Below are 26,015 nucleotides of genomic sequence, written 5' to 3'. Positions count from 1 at the left end.
AAAACCGGTCTTCGCCTCCTCTCACTCTCTCTCGATATCTGCCCTCTCTCTCTCTCTCCTTCCCTCCTTGCAGACAGTTACCAGTTTTCAAGTTTACGAACCGTTTGCAGTTGTTGGCCAGCATGAAAGCCCCAGCAGCAACTCGGCTTACTAGCTAACCAGCTCGACCAACTGCCTGCGAATGACTCTGTGCAGTTTAACACCCTCACAAAGGGTATACTGACTCTTACCTTAACTTTAGTACAACTAATTAAGTATTTCATTCTAGCTCTAATTAAAACAAAATTCTTGCTTTGGCTGAGTGAAGCTTACACTAATTATTTAAATTGATGAAGAGTTTTAAGTGCTATTAAGAAAATTGCTTTGGGAGAGGGTATCTAGACGCGACTCTCGTATATAAATTCTCTGCTTATTTACCTTGCACCTTGTTTATACATAAAAATATTTTCAAGCTTGCACTTTTGAAGCGTTTCTTCTGTCTTCCTTTGAGCCTGCGATTATAATTTGATGTGTGCGCTTTAATAAAAATAACTTCGTTATCAGAATGGCTTTTGGGCGGACAAAAGAATTCCACAATCTTACCACAAAGATCTTAAGTAATCTTTGTTTAGAGAAAAAAAGAACTCCAAGCTAAAACTAAACATTTCTCTAGATATCTTCAATTTTTCGCCTTTCTTTTGGCTTGGTTTATATAATAATGAAAGGACTGATAAACTATGCACAGAGATATTATTATTTTTAATTATAAGCTATCTCTAGCAGATTTGCAATGAATCTTTTAGGGCGAATAGGGAAAGCCTAAGCACCTTTTACCCCTTTTTCTTTAATAGCTTTTCACACTCTAAACATCTGTTACTCCGATCGGCCTCTCGACTTTCTCAGCGCACTGGGAATTGTTTTGGCGCGTGTTTTTCGTGTTGAACATGTTTTCCATGGCATTTTTCCTGCACGATCGGCGGCAATTCATTGCCATTTATATGCTGCTCCAATGCTGTGTGCCCATAAACAGTTTTCACATTTTCCTTTTGCGCTGGCGTGCGTCGATCCATTAGCACTGGACATGGCCAATTTACACTTAAGGGCCTCGGCTTGACCGGGGCTTGTTTCACTGCCGCCAGCCGACCCGAAGATTGGTCCAGACAACACGTACCAAATCCGTTAAGACACCTTCCTCCGATGCAAATGCCAACACCAACCTCTTGAGTCCCATGCTCAGTCTATAGTTTTCTTTATTAAAACACATATGTATGTGCCTTTTAGAGCAACTAGATGACTTCATATTCGGTCCAAGAGACCTAAAAAGCCAAAAGACTTTGATTTTTGAATAAATTTTGATTCGCTCAAATCATGAGCAAATCAAGCTTAGCTTTCTTCATAGACTACTCCATGATTAAAAATCGATAATTATCGATTTATCTATGAGATCATAAGACAACAAACTTGGTATGTAGGTTCATGTAGAGCATATCCTACAAAAAGTCTATTTCACGTCTTACACCCAGAAAAAGCGACCTAATATTATCTAAAATTTTAATCAGATAAGCCCCAATTTGCATCCTAGGAGAAATCGTAGGCAAATGTAGGCTAAAGGAGTCTGTTTCGTAAGCAACAATTGGACTGAAGTTAAGTATTATTTTATGATCTTGGAACCTGTGCGACCTTAAAAATAGACCATGGTTAACAAAATTTCCTATAATTTTAATATTTCTACAATAATTTTAACAAATATATAACAAAATGCAAATACATTAGCTATTAGCTATTCCTTTTGCTGCATTTACCTATTCCAACTTATCGTCTACCGTCTTCGATTTCCACGTGTAACCATCATCAGCTAATTGACTTTCGATCAGAGGAGAAAGCCAAGCGATATACATTTGCTGGCCAAAAATATTTTTTAAATTGTAGTTGACTCCACAATTGTATTTGTGCGGCGACTTGCACTCAGTACAGACCCGACCCCGTAACATGTGGGGCACATTATTGACCAAAGTAACGGACGTTAGGACGAATAGCAGCACATTGAGAGAAAGCAAATGCTTGTGTAGCATTCCCCATGGTTCGGTCCAGAAATGAAAAATAGTCAATAGACTGAAAAAGTTCTTCAAATGAATCGAATTATAAGCTAGCAGATGGGCCGATAAAACGAACAGGTAGAACACGAAGCACACGAAATATCGATAATTTAGATGCCCAATGCAGCATCCCGTGAACATACAATGATGATCGCGTTTCAATATGCAAACGCCACACGCCTTGCAGTGCCAGGATCTGGGAGGTGCCAGCTTATCGCAGATCGCACAGTGTCGCCAATTGAGAGGTTCCACATCCCCACTGGAGTACAGCACGACACGCTCTTCTAAAGGCGAAAGGAAGTCACATAGTTCCAGCTCCGGGTCGATCAATACTCACGGTCGACGCTTGTGTCAACTATCATGCAGGCAATCAGGTTTGCGATTCCGTTGAGGAACATGAATATAACTGTAAGGACCGTGAAAGCATATGCATATCCTCCAGGCTGATGGTATGCCGGCAACACAAATATGAAGTCATAGAGAATCCCAAGGGGTATCACAACGACTATCGTTAGGAAACATAGGACGTCTACGAGTCGTCGGGGCAATGGATTGCGCCGGAACTTCATTTGCGGGTATACGGGTTTTTCAGACAAACAACACCGGAATTTAAAGTCAAATGATAATGTTTTGATCTTAGATGAGTTTCGATTTGAATTTGTTTTCTATACTGGTCAAAATATTTGCTTATTCACTAAGCTCACTAAGGTTTTATCTGACGAGAAAAGTAGGCTTCAGTATGTTTTACGTTCAATGTATTGATTCTTTACATTCAACAAAGAGAAATACCTCACTACTTCACTTTTACCTTTCCTCATTTCCCCCAAATTTGGAAATAACCTATTTTAACGCTTAATCCCCATGAAGCCTCTACAAATTTCATAGTCTTCATCTTCCATGCGTGCATGTGTGTGAGTGTCTGTAAATGTTTGTGAAGGGTGTTTGCTAGTCGGGCACTCCTGCTTGTATTTATAAACGGCTTAATAGAACTCAAAATGACGATTAGTTAGTTTAACCAGATTTGAACTTATTTATATTAATGTAGATTTTAAGAAAATATAGTAGTAAAAAACAATATAGGATACGAATAGAATGGCATACAGTCGAATAACATTTGCTGATGGCAAAGATTTAACATAATCTGTTAACAGTTGTAGGTATGTGGGTTGGATTGGTAAAACAATTTTATTTATGCACAAATAAAAGTGTTGATTATATTATAGGCACATACATATATAGCCATAAGATGCCACGAAATATGTATTCTTAAAGTAAATGTTCACTATTCACAATAATTATTCATTCAGATGGTACTTGTAGCAATGCTGCATTGTAATTGTTTTCTCGACAGTCAATACATATGAATGTATGTATGTATGCATGTATGTTAATACATACATACATATACTGTCATAACTGCTTCCCCCACTTCACATTGACACTGAATATTGTTTGAGATGCCATTTTTGCTACGTATGTATTTAGTTTGCGTGCGACCCACACTTGCAAGTTGTTGCTGTTCGTCGTTCGGTAATTAAGTTTACGAGTTTTTGAATGAATTTCAATTGTTCTGCGCTCCGGCGACCGATCTTTGTGTGAAAAGACTACGCCATTGGTCATCTCTGTTCGATATTATCTCTCTCTCTATTTCTGTTTCTCTTCATGCTCTTCAAGCTTAAATGCATTACGCAAGCTTTGTTTATATTTAACTGTTCTTGAAAAACAATTATGAGAAAAACAGTATGTGGAAAAATAAAGTACATAGCAGTTAGACATCTGTGTAGTTCTCTGTGTATGTGTGTGTTGGTGTGTGTGTGTGTGTGTCTGACTTTTGTATGGTTTATTCGCAATATCACACCCAAAGCTCTTTCAGATCTCGTTCAAAGCAACAGCTACAGACTGACGCATGCATATTACTGGAAGTCTGCACACAACATAAATACATATGCATGTATGTATGTATGTACACATGCACGTATATTTATTAAGGTGCTCATATATGTATGCATGTATAAACGTAACTTTTCATTTATCAGTTTCAACAGCAACGGCAACAAAGGTGTGATTCAGTCAAGCCCCAGATTCGGCTGTCAGATTCGAGCTTTCAGTTCGGTCTTGGAAATGCATTTGGCATTTTGGCATACGTTTATACGTTTACATAATTATGTACATACATACAACATGCAAATATGTATATGCATGCTTGTACTTATGTATGTTCGTGATAATTTTCCTAGAAAGCAGAGCAAATCGTGAGGAAGCTCGCATTATAAAGAAAGAAAAAGTATGAAAAACGAATTCAACTGAAGTCAGAGCTGATAGCAATAAATAGCAAACGTACGCACACACATGACCATTGCGAATGCGACATTGAAGAGTGTCACAAGAAACAACCCTAGAATTGCCTTTGCATGTCGTTTTTCAACACTCCCCTTGCAGTTGGGTCTGGCTTGTGTCGGGGCGCGAGAGCGATCATAAATAAATGTCATAATGCAATAAAAGAGAAAAGTGTCACACTCACTAACACACGGACACGGCCAGGCGAACCCCATGCCAAATGCACTCACACATGCACGCACACTCACACCCACACATGCAACACCACGAAATCCAGTTTCATTTCAAGACATTTGCGGCACCTCCGCAACAGAGTTGCGTGTAAAATGCAAAAGATGATGATAAAATGTGAACTTACAACGGCAGATAAAGCTTATATGTATATGCATGTGCATATATTCAGACATACATAAAAGTGCCGAAAGGCATCTTGAGAATTTGAGTAGGTGGGCTTGCTTAAAATTTAAATAACAAATACTGCGTTAAGGAGGTGTGTGGGCAGATAAATTGTAATAAACATATATTTATAAAGTGTGGGAAAACAATTGCAAGTTGATATTAGGCTTCTAATAAAATGTTCTTGTGTATCAGGAAAATTTAAATAGAAAATTATTGTTAATTACTGACGAAATCTTGTTTTAAAGAAATGGAACCCAGATAATAATATCAGATATTTTGTCTATGGGTACTTAATAATAAGTTAGACACAAGACAAACTTTTATCTATGTATTTTATTCTGGATTAGATGAATAAAGAACACAATCCATGTTCGAAATGATATAAGAATTTGCAGATACCAAGGTTATTCGTTCGGGTTTCATATAATGGTACTTGCTCGAATTAGAACCTTACCCGAAAAGAGCAAAACCTATGCGTCACACCGAATGCCCAATGTCTCCGTAAAGCTCCCAAATTTACATACTACGCGCTTTGACAATTTTAGCTTGTTGTCGAAGTCAGGTTTTGGGCACCCACGCGAATGTCTGCGTCGAGGAGAATTGAAATTCTGGTTTCTGCACGCAAAAGACGCTCAACTGCAACGATATATCCAGGAACCAAGACTACCGGAGGGGGCATTATGTTATCCGACCTATTTGACATGTGACTTTTGTGCCAACATTTCGCATAAAATGGCAAACTGTCTTTTTGGCCCCTCGACAATTTGTTGGCCAGATTAACGCGCGACGCGAGCAGTTGTTCTGGTTTGGGAGCATGGTCGGGCTCGAGAGTTATACGAAATGTATATAGTACATAAAAGTATATATCTATATATCTTATACATATATACATACATGTGTGCTCGCTTTCTTTTTCAGCCAACAGACCCGCAAGAGTTCAGTCTTTCCGGTCAGTGATTCTTTTTACTGGCCGCGTGTTGGGTGAAAATTATAGTTTATGATTATAATTAATACGGGTTAATGCCGACGACTAGCTAACGCGTTGTTTACTTTCGCTTTTGTTTTTCATTCAATTAAAGAATAACACAACTTTTCTAATTGGACACATTCAACTTTTCTAATTGGACCTAGACACTTGGGTTCTTTAAATGTAATTTCTCCCGCAAGCTCACTTTGCAAATCTTTTCATAACTAGCCTCGGCTTAAAATTTATACACAAATATTTTTTGTAGACATTTATAAAGATATGTTTGTTATGTTAACAACTCTTGTATGTAGTTAGTTTCAACAAACATTCTTTTTTCTATTCCAGATAAGCATACATACGATCTATTTAAACATTAATTTATTTTAAAATTGAACTGTAATTTCATAATAAACCAATGTACTTCCATGATTTCCATGTTTCGAGTATTTAATATAGTATATTTGAGAAGTCCAAGAACTTAGAAGAAAAAGTTTGAATCAACGTTTTTCGTACAATATCAGAATATAACCTTTGACCAAAGTTTTTATCTAAAAGGGCTACATTTTGGGAAAAATATTCAACACATCTAAACAAAATTCTTACTAAGATTATTTAAAATAAATTTGCATCCGATCGAAAAGTAAACAAAAAAGTTGCCCTCAACCGTTTTCCGCCAATTTTCCACATGAACGAATGAAATTTGTTAATTCGCTGGAAACGTACTCAAAAGGTCTGAATTGTAGAAGAGTTTACAATTTCAACTCCTCCCACTAAAACTTTTACTGGTATGTTTCATGCATGGGGGTGGATTGTGCGAAATGTGTGAAACCCTTTCTTAATTAATGCCTTGACTTCTGTTTTTTTTTTGTTTGTTATTAAAGCTGCAATTCATTTGTTTATTATAGCCGTTATATATATAAAGTTACGAGCCTTTTGAATAATGGCAAATTTTTTCGAAATTTTCACCCACCTGTTTTTCCATATAGCTTTTGGTTCGTGGAAGTTGAGTAAGCCAGAGATTTGGTGCATATTTCACGCTGCCAGCTGTATAAAGCTAAACCTGAAATAAGAGCCGAATAATGTTAATTAGTAAATATGGGTGACATAAACTATATGGCAGTTATTTATATTATTCATAAACTGCGCACAGTGGGACAAAAGTAACTCTTGCAAGCACAAAATTCTAAATAAAGTCTGTTAAATTTAAAATTCATTAAAGTGTATTTTCTCAGCGATTTCTTGTTTGTTTATTTAAAAAACAAACATATAAAATATGAAGAGAAACAAAGCTAAGCCCCATCGAAAGCAAAGTTATTAAAAGAAAGCCGAACGAAGGCAATAAATATCCCGAAGACAGTTTTGGAAGGCCCTTTTGTCCCGAGGGTTGTATTTGTTTACGTTTGACTTACCAGAGGACTTAACTGCTGATAAGCGCCGTCTTTAGAGACCACCAAATGCACGTTCATGGACAAGGGGCTCATAAAACGGGGACGGGAAGTCATCAGGGGTTGTCACAACAAGGGCAAGGCGTGGCCTGGCACCCGGATTTCGGTGCAGTCAGCATAAACATGAGGCGAAGTAATGAAATCAGCAAGCTTAACCGAGCACCAGGAGCTGATCCAGCTGGTCTGCGCCCACGCCAAATACCAGTCCAATATCAGCCCTTTCGGTGCTGCAGTAGCTGCCGTGTGCTCCGGGGGTAAGTTGCACGTTCCTTCCATTTTGCGAGACGCGTGCGGCCATCACATTACTCAACAGGCTGCGCCGCAGGATGCCCGCAGCTATGTCCTTTTACCGTGCCGGTAATTCCATTTATTTTGCTTTCTTTTCGTCGCGGGGTTTCCCTTTTTAGCGTCATCCTGGCCCAGCTCCACTGTACTCAAAAATTGATGCAACGCAAATAGAAAGTGGGTGCCAGACAGAAAGCGAAACAAAGTTGGGGGATTTGGTAACTTGCGAGAGTTTAGAATAAACAGCGTATGTTTACATTTTTTGGTCATGTTTATCAGACAGAAGGCCAGATTCACCCAGCTCCCCTCCCTGGAGTACGAGTGTCATATGCACTCGCGAGTTTACTTTAGTTTGTTATTGTGACAGCCTCCTTCCTTCCAGCTTGTTGGTTAACAGTCCGCCGGGGTGGGTTGCGTTACAAATTGCTCAAGTGATTCAATTTCGATAATGTTTCTGACATGGGCACAAAGGCTCTAACTGCAGTACGACTCCAGCTCTGACTAGGTACAGGCCGTACTGTGTCTTTGCCCCGGCGGGTGCTTGTTGTGGCATGTGCGATGTCCATAAATTTCACAATGCGACACTCCATAAACAGGGAAATGGAAATAAATATATGCACAAGCTCGCATAGTAAAAGGCACATTAGTCCTGATTTAGTGCAATTTGATTTCTTTGACTGGGCTCTATAAAATTTTGATTGCAGTTTTATCACAGGCATTTAATGGACATTCAAAACGGCAATCAAATTTTTCAATACATAAAAAATGTAAAGTTAAGTATGTACAAGTGGAGTTTAAAGACTTAAGAAATATTACTACCAGGGCTGAAAAACAAATCCCTTCCTTCGGTTTTTGGCTCTTTTAAGTTGTTTTGTTTTTTTTTTTTATATTGATGGTTTGGGTATATTTAAGTTCTCCCTTTAAAAGTTATCTATTTGGAACCAAAGAATTGTTGGTTCACGAACTGGAACTGGTTCGGCTCAAAGCCCGTTTGAAGCCCTATTCAAAGTTGGGTACATGAAAATACAGCTTGGTTCTTCGTGTTCCATATATTACAAATAAAATCTAGCTTTATTCCGTACTCAAGTGCAACGCCCACCCATTGCCACCGAATCAATTTTTTTGTAAAAGAACTTTCCTCTTAAATTGCCACTAAAATGAAGAAAAAAACATGCCACCGCCCCCGGACGACAAGATGCACCGTTTTTATGTGCGATGTGCGTGATGGTCGTAATTACCACGGCTGCGACTTTCCGGGAGTTCCACATGTTGCGAGTTGTCAGCGACAAATCTTCGATGCTGGCCATAAAGTCAAAAGCATGTCGAAAAGTGTGCTGAGAATCTCTATTACCGGGAGCAGAACAACAGCAACAGCAGCGGCAGCAACTGTAAATTGGAGATGAATACCCTGTAGAAATGGAAATTGTCACGAATTGCTGCGCGCAGTTGACCAAGCGAGTGAGGAGAGAGGCATGGAAGCGAGACAATACCGAAATGCGTATTCTCCATGTGCGAGTCTCTATACACAGTCAACAATCAGGCAACCCACCTGCACCCACCCACCTGCACCCACTCAAATGTCCACAGTGCGTCCAATAAGTAGCGCACCCAAAGATAATAAAAACGATACAATGCGATCAAGAGTAAACAGTCGAACAAAACGAAATTGGCGCACAAAAGCGAGAATAAAACTAGCGAATTCACAACTTTCGATATACCTCGTAAATGACAAGCACTACAGAGAGAGAAAAAAGGTTAAATCGGGTATATTCCGGTTCTACTGGCTGCTAATATAATATCCAGAAAACTATCTAGAAGGCAGACGGTACACATAATCTAAAACTGGACTAAATCGGGATTCTGTTATTGGACTAATGCCTTCTATTCTATTATTATTATTAATAATTCCATTTTATTATAAAAAACAAACATGATCAAATACGTTAAATTATAATGTATTTAATACATACATATGTACATACAATACTTGATGACAGAATGTTACAAGCATTTATATTCGTTTACCAACACTGTTCTCATTAATTTCAAACCAATCAATCTTAACACTTGTTTGTTGACTTAAGAGTGAGTCGTGCTTATGTAAAACTTGACTTAACCTTCTTCCAATTCTGACTCCGATTATCTATTTTGTGTACGATTTTTCCTTACAACAAAGATCTTTCCATATCTAGGATTATATCTGTTTCCTTCTTCTAAGCACAGCATGGATAAAAGAGGATAGATTTGTCAGATCCTCAATACCTTTTAAACAGCCCCGATCACCTCCGACTATACCTGACACTCGGCTGAGCCTGTAAGATATCCTAGCCTAAGACTCGAGCCCGGATCCAGGCTGTAAAAGGATACCTATTAACCCCTTGTGCCACAAGTACTGGGTACAAATAGCAGAGCACAAAACGGAAGCTAGCCGAAATTAAAGTAACTGACGACAGATACGACAAAATAAACGACAGACAACGACAATTAAAGCGTGACACAGTGAAAAAGTAGACAGAGCTAAATGTGTTCAATAGATAACTGCGGAGCAGCTCATAGCTCACCCAAAGGGGACCCAAGGGGGACCCAAAGAAGCACCGCAAATTGAACGCTGTCTCGATGTCTGTCCATGTGTCTAAGTGGGTCTCGACAATAGACCCAACCACAAAGTAAAAGTCGCGCAGACAAAACAATCGAAGTCGCACTCGCCCTCGCCCTGGCCCCAATTGTGGCGATAGATGGAAATGGACTCGCCCCCAAAGCGTCAGAGATGCCGGAACCCGATATAGCTATGAATAAAACTCGATGTATGCACATTTTCCAGAAGCACCCGACGCCTGTTTCTTGATTGAAAAATTGCCCAGCTCAGCGCATACTAAAATTCCATTCGAAATTCAACTTATGGATAATGGGCCTTTAAAGGCAAGTTAATGTACAAAATACAGTAGCTCCTATTAACTGAGAATAATTGTATGTCTGGAAGAAACTGTTTAAATGCAATATACTTTATGCATATAGGCTAATATAAGATACTTGGAGAATAATGAGACACATTTAGGTTAAAAAATATCTTACATAAACTTTCTAAAACTTATCCCTAATTGTTTAACAGTCTAAGAATAACTACTTATAGAAATCTCTGTATTTAAAAATAGTCGAATGCTCAAGAATTTTACATTTTGGTTTAATTTTTCTCTCAGTGCATACACAGTTAGTAGTTTATATGTATGTGCATACAATTAGAGATTCTGTATTATCAGAAATACAACTTTTTTGTATAACATTTTTAACATTTTAACAAACTGTAAAATTTACTTCCCCAATCGATTATAACCTATTGCTCCCTAGCGTATAATATATATTTCGTTTCTATAAATGTGCAGAAGTTTTATTTTTTGTAGTTTCTAATAAAGATTAAGCGGACACGTGGTAATCAATCAAAAAGTTAACTCTGTTCATAGGGGGGAATTGTTTTTAAATCTTGTCTATAAGCGCTTAATTCACAAAATCAAGAGACGATCGAGTCCAAGTTCCGACTTCATGGGGCCGAACAATTGAAATTCTCGTGAGATTTGATCAAACGAAAATTATGATTTGCTCTGCATAATTGAATCAATTAAGTGACGGCCGAACAAACCCAAAAATGATTAAGTTACTCGAATGTTTTCATTAAATAGACCAAAAGAATACCCTGTAAACAAGAGAGCGAAGAATATTCAAAAACATTTTAACTTTCATCTATATTTTAAGTATATATTGACTCTATAACTGAAAAGTTGATTTTTAATGTGGACCTTATTCTGCCGCATACAACTCATATGTGTAGTCGTGTATACCCCTCGCTTCGTGGTGTTCAGCATTCATAATTAATGGAAATTCGGCGAACAAAATGCATTGTAAATGGAATTGGGAACAATGCGTTGCAGAGATTTTTTCGTTGCCAGCATAAAAGAGCAAATGAGTGGCATGAAATGCAGTCCATAAATAAGGGGAAGCAGCAGCCCAGGGGGAAGGGGGCCTCAAGTAGCCATCGTAGCAGTAGCTGGCAATTGAAAGCTTCCAATGTTGCTGAGATTTCAAGTTGCGGCAATTGATGGAGAATGGGGAATAGGGAATGGGGCATGAGGCATGGGGTAAGCTGCGCCTGCGCCTGGATCTGGGCGATCGCAGCACTTGCGTATGGATCGATGTCAATCGACTGCCATTAGGGGCACTTAACGGAGGCGATGCAGCCGGAATTGGTTTTAAATGCCAGGCAATAAAAAGTTCAACTCGTGTGCTTCAAGTTTGATTTCATATGAGCTGAGCGTTGCCTCGGCGAAGGTTGCAGTTGCCGTTGCAGTTCACATGAGTCACGACGCCTTCGCCCACACCACGCCCAGCCGAAGATTTACTGTGCGACCAGCCGCAAACGGAAGCCACTCGAAAGAAAGGCCAAGGCATGGGGCACAGCGGCAGCCCAAGAATGCCACTCGAGGAGCCAGCGACGCCACCAAGTATTCATCTCTGTATTCATATTCGCATTCAAATCACAACTGTGTGCGAGTGTGTGTGAGTATGTGCGTATGTGTGTGGAATGGGATCGAGGAACGAAGACACCCAACAAAGAAAATTAGCAGCTGCCACAAGTCTCATAATTGAATATGCTGCAAGTTGGCAGAGAGTATGAAGAGTGTCTGCCATGCCACGCCCCGTTAAGGAGCTGCAGCAATATGCCGCAGTTCATTTGCAACAAATGTTGCCTGTCTCTTGCCAGATCGGGAAATCTGGGAGTCGCTTGTGACGAATTTAAACTTGATTTATGCATTTGCGCCACAATTCCACGCACTTTATGGCCAAATCAGAAACAATTCATTGCAACATAAACATTTCCATCTGCAACATGTTTGCCATTAGGGTGGCTCCAAACGGGAAGCCCATTCAGGCTGTGGAACCTAGACGACATTTCCAATTGTTGTAAATAGTGAGGCACCCGGACGATCGTCGAAGTGCTGTTGAAGTTCTTGGTGTTGCAACAGTTTATTGTCAACGACAATGCCCTCGGTCCATTGAAAGATGTCAATCAAAACAACTGGAGCATGGGCAGGCATTCCACGACATAACATATGTATGTTCATATATGGAAGAGTATATAGTGGAGAGCATATTGAAATATGTCAGCTTGTAGGAACTTGAGCAGCAAAAGTGCTGCCACAATTGATGGATGCGAAAAGGAAACGAAAAAGAAATCAATCTGTCGCTGGCGACCGGTTTTGACTCTTGTTTGTTGTTATCCAACTTGAGATGCAGAGACATCAGCCACAACAACAACTAAAATGATCGCGAGGAGACCCCCAAAGCGTGCTATTGTCGCTGGAACACCAATAGCTTACAGCTCGCCCGGTTCCCCATTCACAATCTTCCCCCCTCGGCTCACACAGCTGCCAAATGCATTCAATCACTTTATTTGTTACGTCTTGGACCCGGCATCATCTTCGTCGTCGGCTTCTTGCCTAACTCAGAAATATATTTTATTTACTCTGCACTTATGACCCCCATGCCGGCGCGGGCTGTCGCCGATCGGGTTAAGTGAATCCGATAAGGACTCTGCTCCGCGTGCATTTGTTGCCGTTGCCGTTGCATTTGCATCTCGAAAGCGAGGCTGTTGTCTGTTGTCTGTTTGCCGGCGGCTACTCAGAATGTCAAGCAATGAATACTCTCTCTCCCTCTCTCTCTGTCTTTCCCCTTCCCCCTTTTGACCATAGCCCCCGCACCGCAGCCAAGCTGCAGCTGCGCAATGCTTTAGCTGTGTGCACTGATGGATTGTGTCCCTGGCCCCATATGTGTATCTACTTAGGCAGTAGCAAAATCATCTGATGTGCGCACAGGCACAGTGGTTCACTAGCTATTTGAATCATCGAAAAAAACTTCTAAGAAAATTAGTTTGAAACCGACCGGACGAAAAACAAAATATATATGTAGCCATCGCTATTTCCAGGACTAAACTTAAACTCGCTCAGTTGGATGGATTTAACAAAAAAGTGTGAAATAAGTCTTAAATAAATTTTTCATAAAGATTCTGGGAAATTAATTTGAGCCCCGAACTATGCCCATCTTTTACACCCATTTTCCACCACGTAGGGCTGAATTTGGCGAAAGCGTGAAACATCTCAAAACTGAGTTTTCACAAATATCTTAAAAAATAAATTTGGGGCAGATTGGTAAATAAACATAAACAAATATTATGCAACCTTTTCTTCACCAATCACTCAGTGGAATTGTTGTACAACTTTTACAACTGAGATGAATTACTACTCTAACACATTTAACTATATGATATTATTCCCATCCTTTTAGGGTTTCGAAACACAATTGATATTGACCCACTGTGCGCGGCGAAGTCGTTGGAGTTGACACCGATTCAATGACAACAAATGTGTATAGTATGTTAGTTGCAGATGCAGATACACACAGCTGCACACGTATCTATGCTTGTGTGTGTGTGTGTGTGTGTGTGTGTGTGTGTGCGAGTGTATCTTCTTTTGCGCTGTGCGCTGCCTTGTCGCCGATCTTTAATTGCAGAATTGTGTTGCCGACCCATAGATGAGGATGAATGTGCATTGTGACTCGGCGGAGCGACCATCTACCCATCTACCCATACGCCTCCGTGTCCGTTGCGATCTTGGTGATTAATTGACGCTGGTGTCGCGTGAGTTGCGCGGGTTTATTAAAAGGATTACAAGACGTGAATGTGCGACATCCGATGGACCAGCAATTCCATAAACGCCAGCTAGACTCTGGCGTCGGGGAGGGTATATGTGGGCAACTGCAGTCGTAATAAGATTAATTACGAACGCCTCTCCCAAGACCCAAGACACACACACACACATACACACACACAGACACGCTGCGGAACAATGTTGTGACATGACAATTACAAACTGAAGTCTTCCATTGTGTTTTCAAGTGTCTCATTAATTTAAAAGCTTTAAGATCTTTCCATAAACTTCAAATACTTTGCGAGCTATCCCCAGAGACCTTTGCTGTAATCCTTGCTTGACATTTGCATATTTAGTTTTTGTATCCTGTTGACACGCGAGCCCACGGGAGAAGGACCAGGGCCCGAGTAGCAGGATAAGTGTCATCAGGGGCGCAAATAATTGACATTTAACAGAGGGTCGGGCTCGGCAGCGTTCCGCCAATTAGTAAAAAGTGTCATTAAGAGTCGCTTAACCATATTTAAATGTTCCATACTTACGTGTGTGCTCGTGAGTGTGTGTGTCTCTTCCATAGCTATTCCCGATATTATGAGGCATGTATGATGCATGGGACTGTTAAGCGTCTTGTTGCACAGCGTTTCCGTCCGATTTGATATTCCTTGTCAACGCGAAAGTGGGATCCGCAAATGTTTCGTATAAATATGCGATTTGTTTTACTTGCGATGGATGAATTTTTGCCAATGATGATGTCATCCCCAAGGCAACCAAGCAAATGCGCACTGCTACACAAAAGCATCCCATAAATCACGGCCCGATCGCGGAGTTTATGCTCATGCTCATGTCTGACAGCTGGAGACCCGGCTGCGGCTGCGACGGCGGCTGCACGCCAAGCGGCAGACAGCGAAGTGGAGCAGCTGCCAGAGATTAGTCAGTCTTAGTGACTGCCGGCACTGGCGCACTTCAATTCTCTCGGGGCAAGCTGCTCAACTGGTTTGCGCGCCTGCAAAGGGGAGCAGCAGTTGCGGGGAGCTGCTCCGTGGAACGTACACAAAGATCAAGGTGAATATATAACTAATATATTGTTTAAAACCGTATAATGCCAATCAAATTGAATCACATAACTATCGAAAACTTTCGCAAGTGTGCACATTCGTTGGAAACGGTTTCTTACCATTAAACGCATTTCCAAGGATCTGTGGCGATTTGGCAACACAGAAATTGATAAATTTAAAGTTTTTTGTCTTTGGTAAGTTTGGTTACACTAATTGGGAATTTCACAATACTACAAAATGTATGTACCGCTTCTTTAAGCTGGATTTCTAAAGCCTTCGGCATCTGCGCAAATTAATATTTATATATTTGGTGTACAATAAATAAAGTAACTACTACTAAAATCGAAATATTTTACTTGTGTTAGTGTAACTATATAAATAAATGAAATACTATATAAAAAAGATTCATCAACAAGCCCTTGAGCAAATGAGCATCATCTTACGCAATGCAAGTTTAACGGTTCCCAGCTTAGAGGTCAGTCACAGAACAAAACTTTATTCCATCAAAAAAGAAAAGAGCACGACGCCACAATGAAACCGCAAAATTTATGAAACACTAAAAACGAAGAGGTCTTAACCCTCATGCTTTCTCAGACTCATTCGCATTCTCACATGGTTAGCGCTTCGCTCCGCTCAGCTCAGCTCCGCTCAGCTCAGCTCAGCTAAACGAACCGCAGCCGCGATTGTTCGTGTTTAAGACAGAAGATCTTGATTTTCAGCAGTTGCTGGCGTTGCAATTTCCATGTTGAGCTCAGCCCAGAATTGGCAAAGGTTAAGAAAGCGAAGTGCAGCAAAACAGCAGCTAGCACCAACAAGAAACGCACAACAATAAAAAATAATAAAAATGAGAAACTTTCGAACTGGTAACAGGAAACGCAGCGTTAGCAATGGTCGTAACAGTAGCTCCAGCCTACCAATTCTCGGCAATTCGACGGAATTTCCTGTAAGTGTGCATGAAGAATAGTTGCTTATGTGTGAACCGAAACAGATTTTCCCTAGCTTTAAGTTTTGCCTAAAACCTGTTCTCTATAGATAGACTGCGATCGCTAGCTGCTCATTACAAACTGATAATGTTTACTTAGTAACACGTTAGCAGCTAATTTGCTCAAATGTAAAGCATCTAAACCATGTGCACTCACCCATTCCATGTGCAAGTTTATTGTATCTTGCTGGCCAGAGCTTTATGATTGCTATGCGTGTGCTGTCCACATATACATATAGACATACTACATAGGTAGATACATGCCGCATGACTCACGGTCACGCTTAAGAAAGGTAAAAAGGCATAAGAGAAAAGACCCAAGTGACTAAGTGCACATTCATGGCTTTTAAAATGGGCACCCGAAGAACCCAAAAACTGTTGGCTTAACTGTGAGCGTGACTGGATTCCAAATATTGTCTCTTATTGTTGTTGTTGTTATTGTTGACTGTTATGTGATCGCTGGCTCTTTGGCATCAATAATTCGCGCGCCCAAGCGCTGAAAAGCTTTTTGTGACATCTTGTAATTCATACTTTAGCATATCTGCGCGATTGGCTCGCTTTCTTCTCGGCTCAGCTGCCTCTTTAAGCGAACATATGCTTTAGGTATCACTTCTCAGTTGGCATTTATTCGTTTACATTCGTTTGTAAGCTACACAATTGCCGGTTTTCCTTCGGTACATTAATAACTAAAAACACGAAAGAGCTTATAACCATGTTCAGTGATTGGCTCTTTACTTCTTTTCCGTGGTCCAGTTTTTGGGACGTTCGGCCATAATAGTGTAATCGTTCTTGGCAATATTCACGCCACCATACTGACGCATGGGAGGGTCGGGCAAGAATTCCCAGCCCTGTTCAATGGACATCTTTTTGATGACACCGGCAATGCCTAGCAGTAAAATAAAACGTTTAGCCACAATTGTTATATCGAGCCTAGATCGACTTACCCAGGAATAGACCAGCACACAGGCCTGCTACATGATTGTGCTTCCATGCGCCAAAGACGCCGCCAGCAGCAAAGCCTCCAATCAGGTAGTTAATTCTGCAAGTGATGGCATTTGTATAAATAAGAATTGGAAAGCTCAAACCAGTTAACACTCACTTATCATCCTTGCCGCGGGCGTTTGTGGCAGCGAGCGTAGTTAGCGTAAATGCTGTAGCCATGCCCATAAGCGGGCCCGTGTTGTAGGCAAACCTTCCGAGAGTGGGTATGTAGCCCTGTGGCTTGGTGAGGGTTAACACGTCGAATGCGGACCACGCCATACCGGCGACGAAGGCATATTTGTTTGTGGCCACAATCTTTCCAAAGGCATCTTCGCCATCAGGATGGTCGTAGTATTTGGAGCGTAAGATCGACATATTTGCCTAGATACCATAAAAAACATATGTATGCAAGTAAATAATAATCACAGAAATATTCAAACTAATCTGTCTACCGCTCATTGGCCAAGTGTTTTTACAGTGCGCTTTGGGCATTGCAGAATATTGTTAACATTTCCCTGGTCCATTATCATTTGATGAGACAATTAATTCAACGATAAATGCTTTAAACTATCCATTAATTTACTAACCTGCCGAATTTACGTAATTATTCCCAAACGCAAAATAGTTTGACAAAACAGCTGTTGACCAGTGTGTACCAACCAGAGAAAAATACAACCATTAAAATACTTAAAAAATACTAACAACATGCCATTTTGAGTTTAACATGCTGTAAAGTAAAAAGTAGCGCCTTTTCCTAACATTTTTCAAATTAATAAACTGTAATGTCTATTTTGAAAATACTGTTAGCAATCTATTTTTTAGTCAAGTTAAAAAGAAAAGAAATCCAAGTTTTCTTAAATCATGATTAAAATGTTTTTTTTTTACACGTATTCTTTTTATTCTAAATTCACAAACACTGTGGCACTAACATTAATTAATGTTTGATCATGAGGTGCAATCGAACATTATTGTATGGGTTCTATGGAGGATGTAATTTATTTGAAAAATTATCGTTTAAAATTAAAAATGATTCTTTTGATTTCAAATGTGAATACGTTTAGTTCTTAAATGATGGTAGACTAGTTTTTTGCCTTTCAACTAACAATATACACGTAAAATCTTGCACTTTTAATAAGGAGGCATGGATATCCATTTAATGAATTTTTTTGGCATACATTTAGAAGTTCAGTTGACCGAACAGGTGCAGATACAAAGCAAAAACTATATGATTTCGAGAACAAAATCGATAAAACACACAATACATATATATATATAGAAATACATACATATATGGGCATAATTATATACATATCAAATGACAAATTACGAACAGGATCTATGTTTGTTTAATCAGTCATAACATTCGTGATGAATCTGGTAAAGTTCACTCATATCTTCCAATCATGTGATGCCTGTTTTCAAATAAACTTGAAAGTAGCAAGTTAGGCAAAGCGATGCGATAGGGTTCGATGTTTGCATTATGATTGCGACAAACATACATATGAATATATAGTTTGCATTATATAAAAGTAGTAGACATTTTAGTGTTCGTCGTGTCCAATTATTTCAATATCATCAGCCAAGGGACTCTCAATTTCCTGTTGGTTTTCGCTACCATTTTGTTGATTTGCATCCAAATTAATTAATGATAACGTCATCTTGCTGCTGAGTATGACCTGCGATAAGAAAGAAAATTCGTTGTACTCTTTGTGATTTAAGAAGTTTGTTTTATTTACTGCCGGTTCCTCAGATGATCCATTCAGCTCAGAATCGTAGACCTCTTCACGTTTCGTCTGTGAATCGGCCACCAAAATCTGCGAGTCGTGTGCCAATGCGCCCTCCAAGTAAATGGACTGCGGCTCGGGTAGATTTTCTTCCAATTTGGACTGAAATGAAAGCACACCAATTGTCAGTCATATGGCAGACACTATTTTCATAAGCACTAGATATTTTTCAAAGTGTTTCGCTTTTTGGAAATTTCTTTGACTATGGCAGGATTCGCTTGATCGTAATAAGGTGCAGCAGAGGCACTTACATGTTCACTATTTGCGCGGAAGACAGGCGTTGGAGGGCGTCCAGTCCATCTTTGACCGCCCTCGCAACTGGCTGTTACCTCCATGCCAAGAACCTGCACCCCATCAATGTATGTATACAATTTTATACACATATCATGCCAGTATATACAAAAACAATATAATAGTATAACTGTACAAATCAGAGTTGCAATTAATATTTAATTTTACCGTCATTTCACGCTCTGCGCTGATGTCGCGTCGCTTCCTTTGCTGCTGCTGTTGTTGTGTTGTGTTAGTCGCATCCTTTATACCCTGTGTTTTATTCTGCTCCTGATCGTTAGTTGTATGCCCATTGGAAATGTTCTGGTTTTCTACAGTTGTCAAATTCGTTTTTTCGTTGTCGTCGTGATGCTGTTTGAAAATTATTTTCGGATCATTAATTTTGGCATAACATTGAAATATTTAAAGTTAACAAAAGAACTGAGCATTTTTAAAGTTGGTTGGCTCAACAAAAGTAAAAAAAAAAAGAAAGACAAAAATAATTGAAATTAATTTGTAATGTACTAAATTAATTAGAATAATTAAACAATATTTACTTTTAATATTTACTTAATTGTTGTTAAGAAACGCAACGAAAAAAGTGCATTAATTGGGGTTTCTCAGTTACTTGGCTGGTTAATAAACAAAACAAAAATGTTAACAAACTTTCAACGATTGCTGCGGCGGGCCCGTCGTCGACGCTAACCTTATTCAAATCAGATTCAGATTCAGTTTCAGTTTCGCTCCTCGCCCCGTGCACGTCTCGACCGTTCAATTGCTCGTCGGCAGCGTCTATAAGACCTTGTATAGCCGTTACAACTACTCGATTTCATTTATATATGTATAGATTTTTTCGACAATATACAAGATGGGAGAGACATATATATATATATATATATATATATTTGTACATGTGTTACATGGAAACGAAGAAACGACAGAATGTAAGTAGATTTAATAAACATTTTGCATTGGCAATAGGCAATTGGCTTTGCTTTTGACTAAGGCTCAACTTTTCGATGTAAGTTCGTATGAATTGTGAATTGGCATGAGTTTTGGCAAAAGGTAAACTATGAATCGAAAAGTTTCTAAGCACATACATAAATATCATATGTATGTATGTATGATTAATTTCCAGTCTCTTTGTTTTGGTTTCTAAAATATGTCCCCCATCATAAGTATTGATATAGTAATAGAGAGCTACAGACACAATTACGTATAAACATACATACTTAGTAGTATTTAGTATTTGTGGATAGTTAGTTAGTATGGCTACAGTTTCGCATGCCGATCGCAGACGAGCACAGTTAGAAAGAAAGACGGCAAATAGTTTAGTAAGAGTGCAACAAAGAATGACAGAGAGAAAGGGGAAGAGAGTTCAGTCCATATCGAGGCCCACACATGCAACAGGCTGAAGCGTGAGCATAACAAGGAGAGAAACAGAGAGAAAGGTCATAGATAAATGGGATACTGAGCGGGCCACAGAAGCGATATTATAAAGCCGCGCTCCAGCATGCAAATCAGGAGCTGACGGACTTGTACAACACTGGTTTAAGAATCTGTGGCTTTACACAAACAGAATGTCAAACTTTTCGAGGACTAGGGTATAGTACATGTACGGGTATAGATAAAACTCGGTAATATCTAGAAATCAAAAGTAGAAACGAACTTATGACTTGTACTTAGTTTGGTCTATATCTGTGATTTCGTATTATATATGCGGTAAATAAATGTTGGTTGCATTAGAAATTTGGCTGCCGCTTGAGAAACTTCATAGCAATCATCTTGAAAATGAGAATACAAAAATATAGCATATTAATAAATGAGATCAAACGCCGATGAAAACTGCGCGCGTCAACCAAAAATGTATACATACAGATGTACGAGTGTACATTAAATTTGTGCGAAAATCTAAATGGTTTCATATGGTTTAAATGGATATGTGTGTCATGGACAATGGCGCTACCATTTCCACGAGATGACGTGGAGGACAGCAGCGCACACTTGTGCATGAATGCGGCTAGCTACGTTTGGATGGATGCTAACCTTTGCCTCATACTGATCGGTGTTCATTTCGGCAATTAATTTTGCCATCTCTCGCTCCGTGTCCTCGAGTTTCTTGCGCAACTTTTCAATTTCCATCAACTGCTCCGTTTCCTTATTGAACAGCGACTTCTCCACCTCGGCCAGCGTCTTAGGGGCTAGTGCCTGGGCGTGGCACTGTTGCTGGTGCGCCTTCAGCGTGCTGGACAAATTGGTGGCCATTTCCGTGGCCGACAAGGTGGCTTTGTAGAGCTCCTTGTCGTTGCGCCTGCCGTTCGCTGCGCTCGTCGCAGTTCCTAAAAAGTGTTCGTAGGATTTGCTTTAACTAACAATTATGTTGAGGCAAGGACAACGAAACAGCTAGCATAGTCATTTATATACAGCAACAAAATATAATTGTAATAGTTAACGATAATAAGGTAAGAGAACGGGAACGGTGTGAAATCGTATTTTATCACTACGATATGTATGACAAAAATTCTCTAACTACTCCAATGTGGTTTTGGTTTGGCTTGGTTATGGCTTGTGAATTAGTAGACACTTAAATACATACATACAAACAAACAAGTACAACATTTATATAAAAAATCTAAAAATTAAACAGAACACATCAAAGGCTTGAGCCCTCGATGCTCTTGGTTAACTACACCAAATGAGGAGGACATATTTTAAAACTGAACCAGAGCGATCAGAGATCTCGCATCTTCTCACACAACATCGACTATTCAATGCGTACAAAGACTCAAACTCAAGAATTTAAAAAAATAACAAAATCTTTTCTAGCTTACTTGTCTGATGCTCGCGCCAACCTTTTCGCAAATGGCAATGCAGAAAATTCAAAAAACAGATGAACGATTTGGTTAGTAATTGATTATGAGTTAAGTACTTGTGCTAGTGTCTGTGTATCTGTGTGTGTGTGTGTGTGTGTGTGTGTGTTTGTGTTTATTGTATATAAGGATGCAGTATGTGCAACTACAAAAAGTCGTTATCGTAAAGCTAGAAGTCTCTATCATCATCTATATATATTTCAGCATGGAGCTCAACTCACCCAATTTGGTGCCGCCTAAATCCTCCACCTGGCTGTGATTCTGTTGGCCAAAAACTTCTTGGCGGAAGCTTGGATCCGCTGGAACAGGTCCATACGGTGCATTTGGTACTTGCTTCTTAAATACAATCTATAACATGTGAGTATGTATATAAGTAAATAATGGTTCAAGGAATAAGTAAATCCAAGTTTCTTCCACCTTCATAATAGTATAGCCGAAGAACACCACGATGCCAATGGTATAGAGCGGCATCAGGAAGCCCATGCTGCTGCCGGCTCGCTGCTGAGGCTGATGAAAGGCACCCGCTCCCATTGGCGGTCGCATGCCAGGTATGGGTCCAGGCTTAAAATAAAAATCAAAATTTAAGTTCTAAATGTGAATAATATCAGCCCCTCTATATATAGAATGAGGCAACTTAATAACGAGGATATGTCGTCTAATCCTACCTATAACAATATCCTCCACTGTTAATCTTAAGAAATCTATGTAGCATAATTGACTGTCAATTGGACAGGAATTAGCTGATGTCGGACTTTGTAGCTGCTATAAAGACTTCTTGTGTCCGCATACACTTCTTTATATCTTCTATAGTTTCCCAATCTATATTTCGTCATAGGAAATACCTCAAAAATCCGATCAATATCTACATATAGAAAGACCTCCTGATTAGACAACCAAATAACGAGGGGTCGACGGGTCTTAATCCCTGGCCTACGAATGTAATATTGTCTTATAACAATATGCTCGACTATAAATATAAACTAATTACCTGATATCGGCTTCAGACCCTGCTCTAAAGAGTTCCTCTGCATATGTATGTGTTAGAGGTCGGAACCGCACACACTTCCACTTCCATATACCGTGTGTAGTTTCCTAGCACAACAAATGGATGCGCGGGCAGGTGGCGCATTGGATTTGGCACAAGTTCAACATGAACAATATTTTTTTTGTATTTTCTTTTTTTTTTTTTTTGTTTGCTCATCCCACTCTTCCTTTACGGTTGCTTTTGTATATATTTTCTTTCGGCTGTCTTTTGCCTTCAATTTGCGTGCAGTGTCATAAAAACAAAACCCAAATCCAAATAAAATAAACGCATCTATTTATAGGACTGGCCCGATGTCTCATCCCCAGCGTCCCCAACGAAGACCATGCGAATGAGATGACGCGTCACTTCGTCGTCAATGGAAAATGAGCTGCAAATCGAAGTCGGAACTCACCCGGCCGTCAACGATGCGGGGCGGTGGGTTACTTGGCGAACTCTTGCGCTCGACTATCGGAACGGTGGGCGTGGCTGGTATTGCGCGGCCCCGCTCACGCATCGCCTGATATATGGACTCCGGATGCAGGTGGGCTGGCCGTTCCTGACGCAGACCTGTGCGAAATAAACATATGGCAAACAATTAAACGTGTACAGAGAGTTAGGAAAACAATCAACATGTTTGTAGATCGGTGAGTGAAGCGATTAAATATGTGAGTATTTATCAGATAGATGCAGAGAAAGGCCGTTAGATTGGTTAGAATCAAGACAATCGTGCCGTTAGTCAAGCTGAAGATTAGTTAACGAAAGGGGGAGAAAACGCTTCACGGATTGCACCTACTTATTTCGCCCGTGTACAAGTTGATCTGTTTGCGATACAAATGAGGCCCGAACGGCTCGAGGCCCGGCTTTGAGGCGTTCATGAACTGCTCCCTGTCAAGCACGACATCACAACAACCTGGTCAGAGCAGGACAACACCAAAACACACACACACGCACACGTACAATATTCAATAATTAAAGAAATTAATCAAATTAAAATAATACGATTAGATTAGATTATGTGAAGATCGAAACTCACCGCCAGGTGCGCCGCGCTGGGGCTGATCCTTAAAGCTTGGCTTGGGCGGCGCTCCGCCAAACATCATGGGATGGAATACTTTTGGCCATAATATGGCAATGCAGCCAACCACGGTCACAATCGCAATGATGCCCATTTTCTTGGGCGACATGCTCTCCTCCGTGGCTGAGCGATGCTTCTGCTTTTGCTGCTGCTGCGACGATGCTGTGGACATGTTGACTTGATCGCAGGCGTTCCTTTTAAAGCTCAAATCGTAAGGCAACTCTCCGTGTCTGCTCGTGCTCCAGTTGAGAATTCTTTGGTGTTTTACCTGATGCTCTTATTGTTGTGTTCGGCGTTCGAATATTTTTTGAGGTTAACTTTGGCGTTGGCTCATTTTTGTTACGTTTGTTAATGCAGTTTTCCTATTTATTTAGCTGCCTTGTTATTGCATTATCTGAAAAATACGCACATACAATTTTCAATCTATATGCATAGACTATATGTATTTGGGCACAAAGGTTCACATTGAACCCATCTTTGCGCCTGCTCGCAATTACAGAGTATTTGAATTCTGATGTTTTTGGGCACAAAAAATTTTATTACATAAATAGCAGTCCCGATTATTTTATTTTTAGCGCTCACACTTTTCAGTCTTTTCAGTCTTTTTGGCTGTCTAATAATTCTTGCCGTGAACCATAAATATTGCATTCAAAACTGAAACGATCGCACATTTCAACAAATACACAAAACAAAATCAAAATCAACAATATAATAGCAACAACAATAACAACAAGAGCAATAATTAAAATTTATTGATCTAAGAGTTCCATTCAATGGCGCTGCCAACGACGACGAATGCTTACGCAAAGCTCCAATGTTGTTGCCGAACTGGCCAAGCAAAATTTTTCAAACTATTAGCGAATTTTTAAAAACAGCTCAGCGACGACGACGCGTCGCGTCGCTGCTCGCGTCGCGAGCCCAGTCAGCCAGCCCGCCAGTCGGCCATAATTTGGGCGTTTGTCTGTTATATTTGTGCCGCCGAAACTAAAATATAATGAATACGACAAAATAATTTGCAACATGCACGCCCTCGCCCGCACTCGCCGCGCGCGTTTTGACAGTCCCGCGCACCACACAAGCGCACGCGCTGATCGGCCGCATAACGGAATTTGCATACCAATACATAAGTATTTACATTCGTTGTTTGTTTTCATATTTACTATCATTTCCACGGCACACGCTCTTTTGACTGTAAACATGCATACATACATATATATATATATTGTAAATACTAATGTTTTTTGCCGGGACCAGACAGTAGCGTCTCTCTAACAATTTTCATTTCGCTTTCGAGCTCATTGACTAGCGAAAGTGTTGCATGTGCACACATACATACATACATTCATACTCCAATTAACAAGTCGCATGGCACAGCTAAGTATCTCTAAATGCTTGTGCCTTCGTTATTTTGTTGGTATGGTCAAGATCTGACATTCGCCGTCCATGTCCAGTGCTCCTCGCTTTGGTTATTTATAGAGTCACGGGCATTGTAAGAAGTCAATGTCGCACAGTTCACAAATGTTTTCATAACTTATTTATAAATAAATATACCGATTTGTAACGCTCGAATTGTGACAGTTTTGACGCAATTATATTGATGCACACATTCCAATTTTTCTTCACAATTTCTGCTGAACACAAGCTAATCCATACCATACCAATCCATTTACCTTAATTTAAATTAAGTATTCAAAAACTCTTAAATGCTAAATTCAAACTATATGTTTGTCGTTATGAAGTGTGGTCGGAAAATCAATATACGTCTGGCCAACTT

The 26,015-nt window shown here is 39.9% G+C and overlaps 3 protein-coding genes across 24 annotated transcripts; all 3 read right to left on the bottom strand.

Moving 5' to 3' along the window:
* Nucleotides 1–1,705: 1,705 nt before the first annotated feature.
* Nucleotides 1,706–2,743, bottom strand: LOC115758663 (probable palmitoyltransferase ZDHHC24). The gene is made up of 2 exons (XM_030699405.1): nucleotides 2,413–2,743; nucleotides 1,706–2,359 (listed from the first exon to the last, which is right to left on the bottom strand). Exons 1-2 carry the CDS (start codon nucleotides 2,642–2,644, stop codon nucleotides 1,782–1,784), a joined length of 810 nt encoding a protein of 269 aa, XP_030555265.1. The 5' UTR covers nucleotides 2,645–2,743; the 3' UTR covers nucleotides 1,706–1,781.
* A 14,092-nt stretch (nucleotides 2,744–16,835) lies between these two features.
* LOC115758182 (NADH dehydrogenase [ubiquinone] 1 alpha subcomplex subunit 11) lies at nucleotides 16,836–17,879 on the bottom strand. The gene is made up of 4 exons (XM_030698726.1): nucleotides 17,806–17,879; nucleotides 17,337–17,599; nucleotides 17,182–17,276; nucleotides 16,836–17,123 (listed from the first exon to the last, which is right to left on the bottom strand). The coding sequence occupies exons 2-4, from the start codon at nucleotides 17,591–17,593 to the stop codon at nucleotides 16,969–16,971; spliced, it is 507 nt and encodes a 168-aa protein (XP_030554586.1). The 5' UTR covers nucleotides 17,594–17,599; nucleotides 17,806–17,879; the 3' UTR covers nucleotides 16,836–16,968.
* A 662-nt stretch (nucleotides 17,880–18,541) lies between these two features.
* Nucleotides 18,542–26,005, bottom strand: LOC115771566 (resistance to inhibitors of cholinesterase protein 3). Of its 22 annotated transcripts, none has more exons than XM_030717320.1 (12): nucleotides 25,912–26,001; nucleotides 24,200–24,635; nucleotides 23,960–24,076; nucleotides 23,579–23,733; nucleotides 22,560–22,703; nucleotides 22,364–22,490; nucleotides 22,104–22,124; nucleotides 21,319–21,611; nucleotides 19,462–19,644; nucleotides 19,254–19,346; nucleotides 18,955–19,104; nucleotides 18,542–18,894 (listed from the first exon to the last, which is right to left on the bottom strand). In XM_030717320.1, exons 2-12 carry the CDS (start codon nucleotides 24,411–24,413, stop codon nucleotides 18,760–18,762), a joined length of 1,632 nt encoding a protein of 543 aa, XP_030573180.1. In that variant the 5' UTR covers nucleotides 24,414–24,635; nucleotides 25,912–26,001; the 3' UTR covers nucleotides 18,542–18,759. The 22 variants fall into 22 exon arrangements, 19 of the variants coding, with proteins under 19 accessions (XP_030573180.1, XP_030573187.1, XP_030573205.1 ...); XM_030717327.1 differs by lacking the exon at nucleotides 25,912–26,001 and adding an exon at nucleotides 25,045–25,127; XM_030717345.1 differs by lacking the exon at nucleotides 19,254–19,346 and having other exon boundaries at nucleotides 25,912–26,002.
* Between the last annotated feature and the right edge of the window lie 10 nt (nucleotides 26,006–26,015).

This window comes from Drosophila novamexicana, unplaced genomic scaffold, assembly GCF_003285875.2.
Source record: "Drosophila novamexicana strain 15010-1031.04,08,12 unplaced genomic scaffold, DnovRS2.1 tig00000008-arrow-pilon, whole genome shotgun sequence".
Classification (NCBI taxonomy): Eukaryota; Metazoa; Arthropoda; class Insecta; order Diptera; family Drosophilidae; genus Drosophila; species Drosophila novamexicana.
This window is presented reverse-complemented; position numbering and strand designations above follow the sequence as displayed.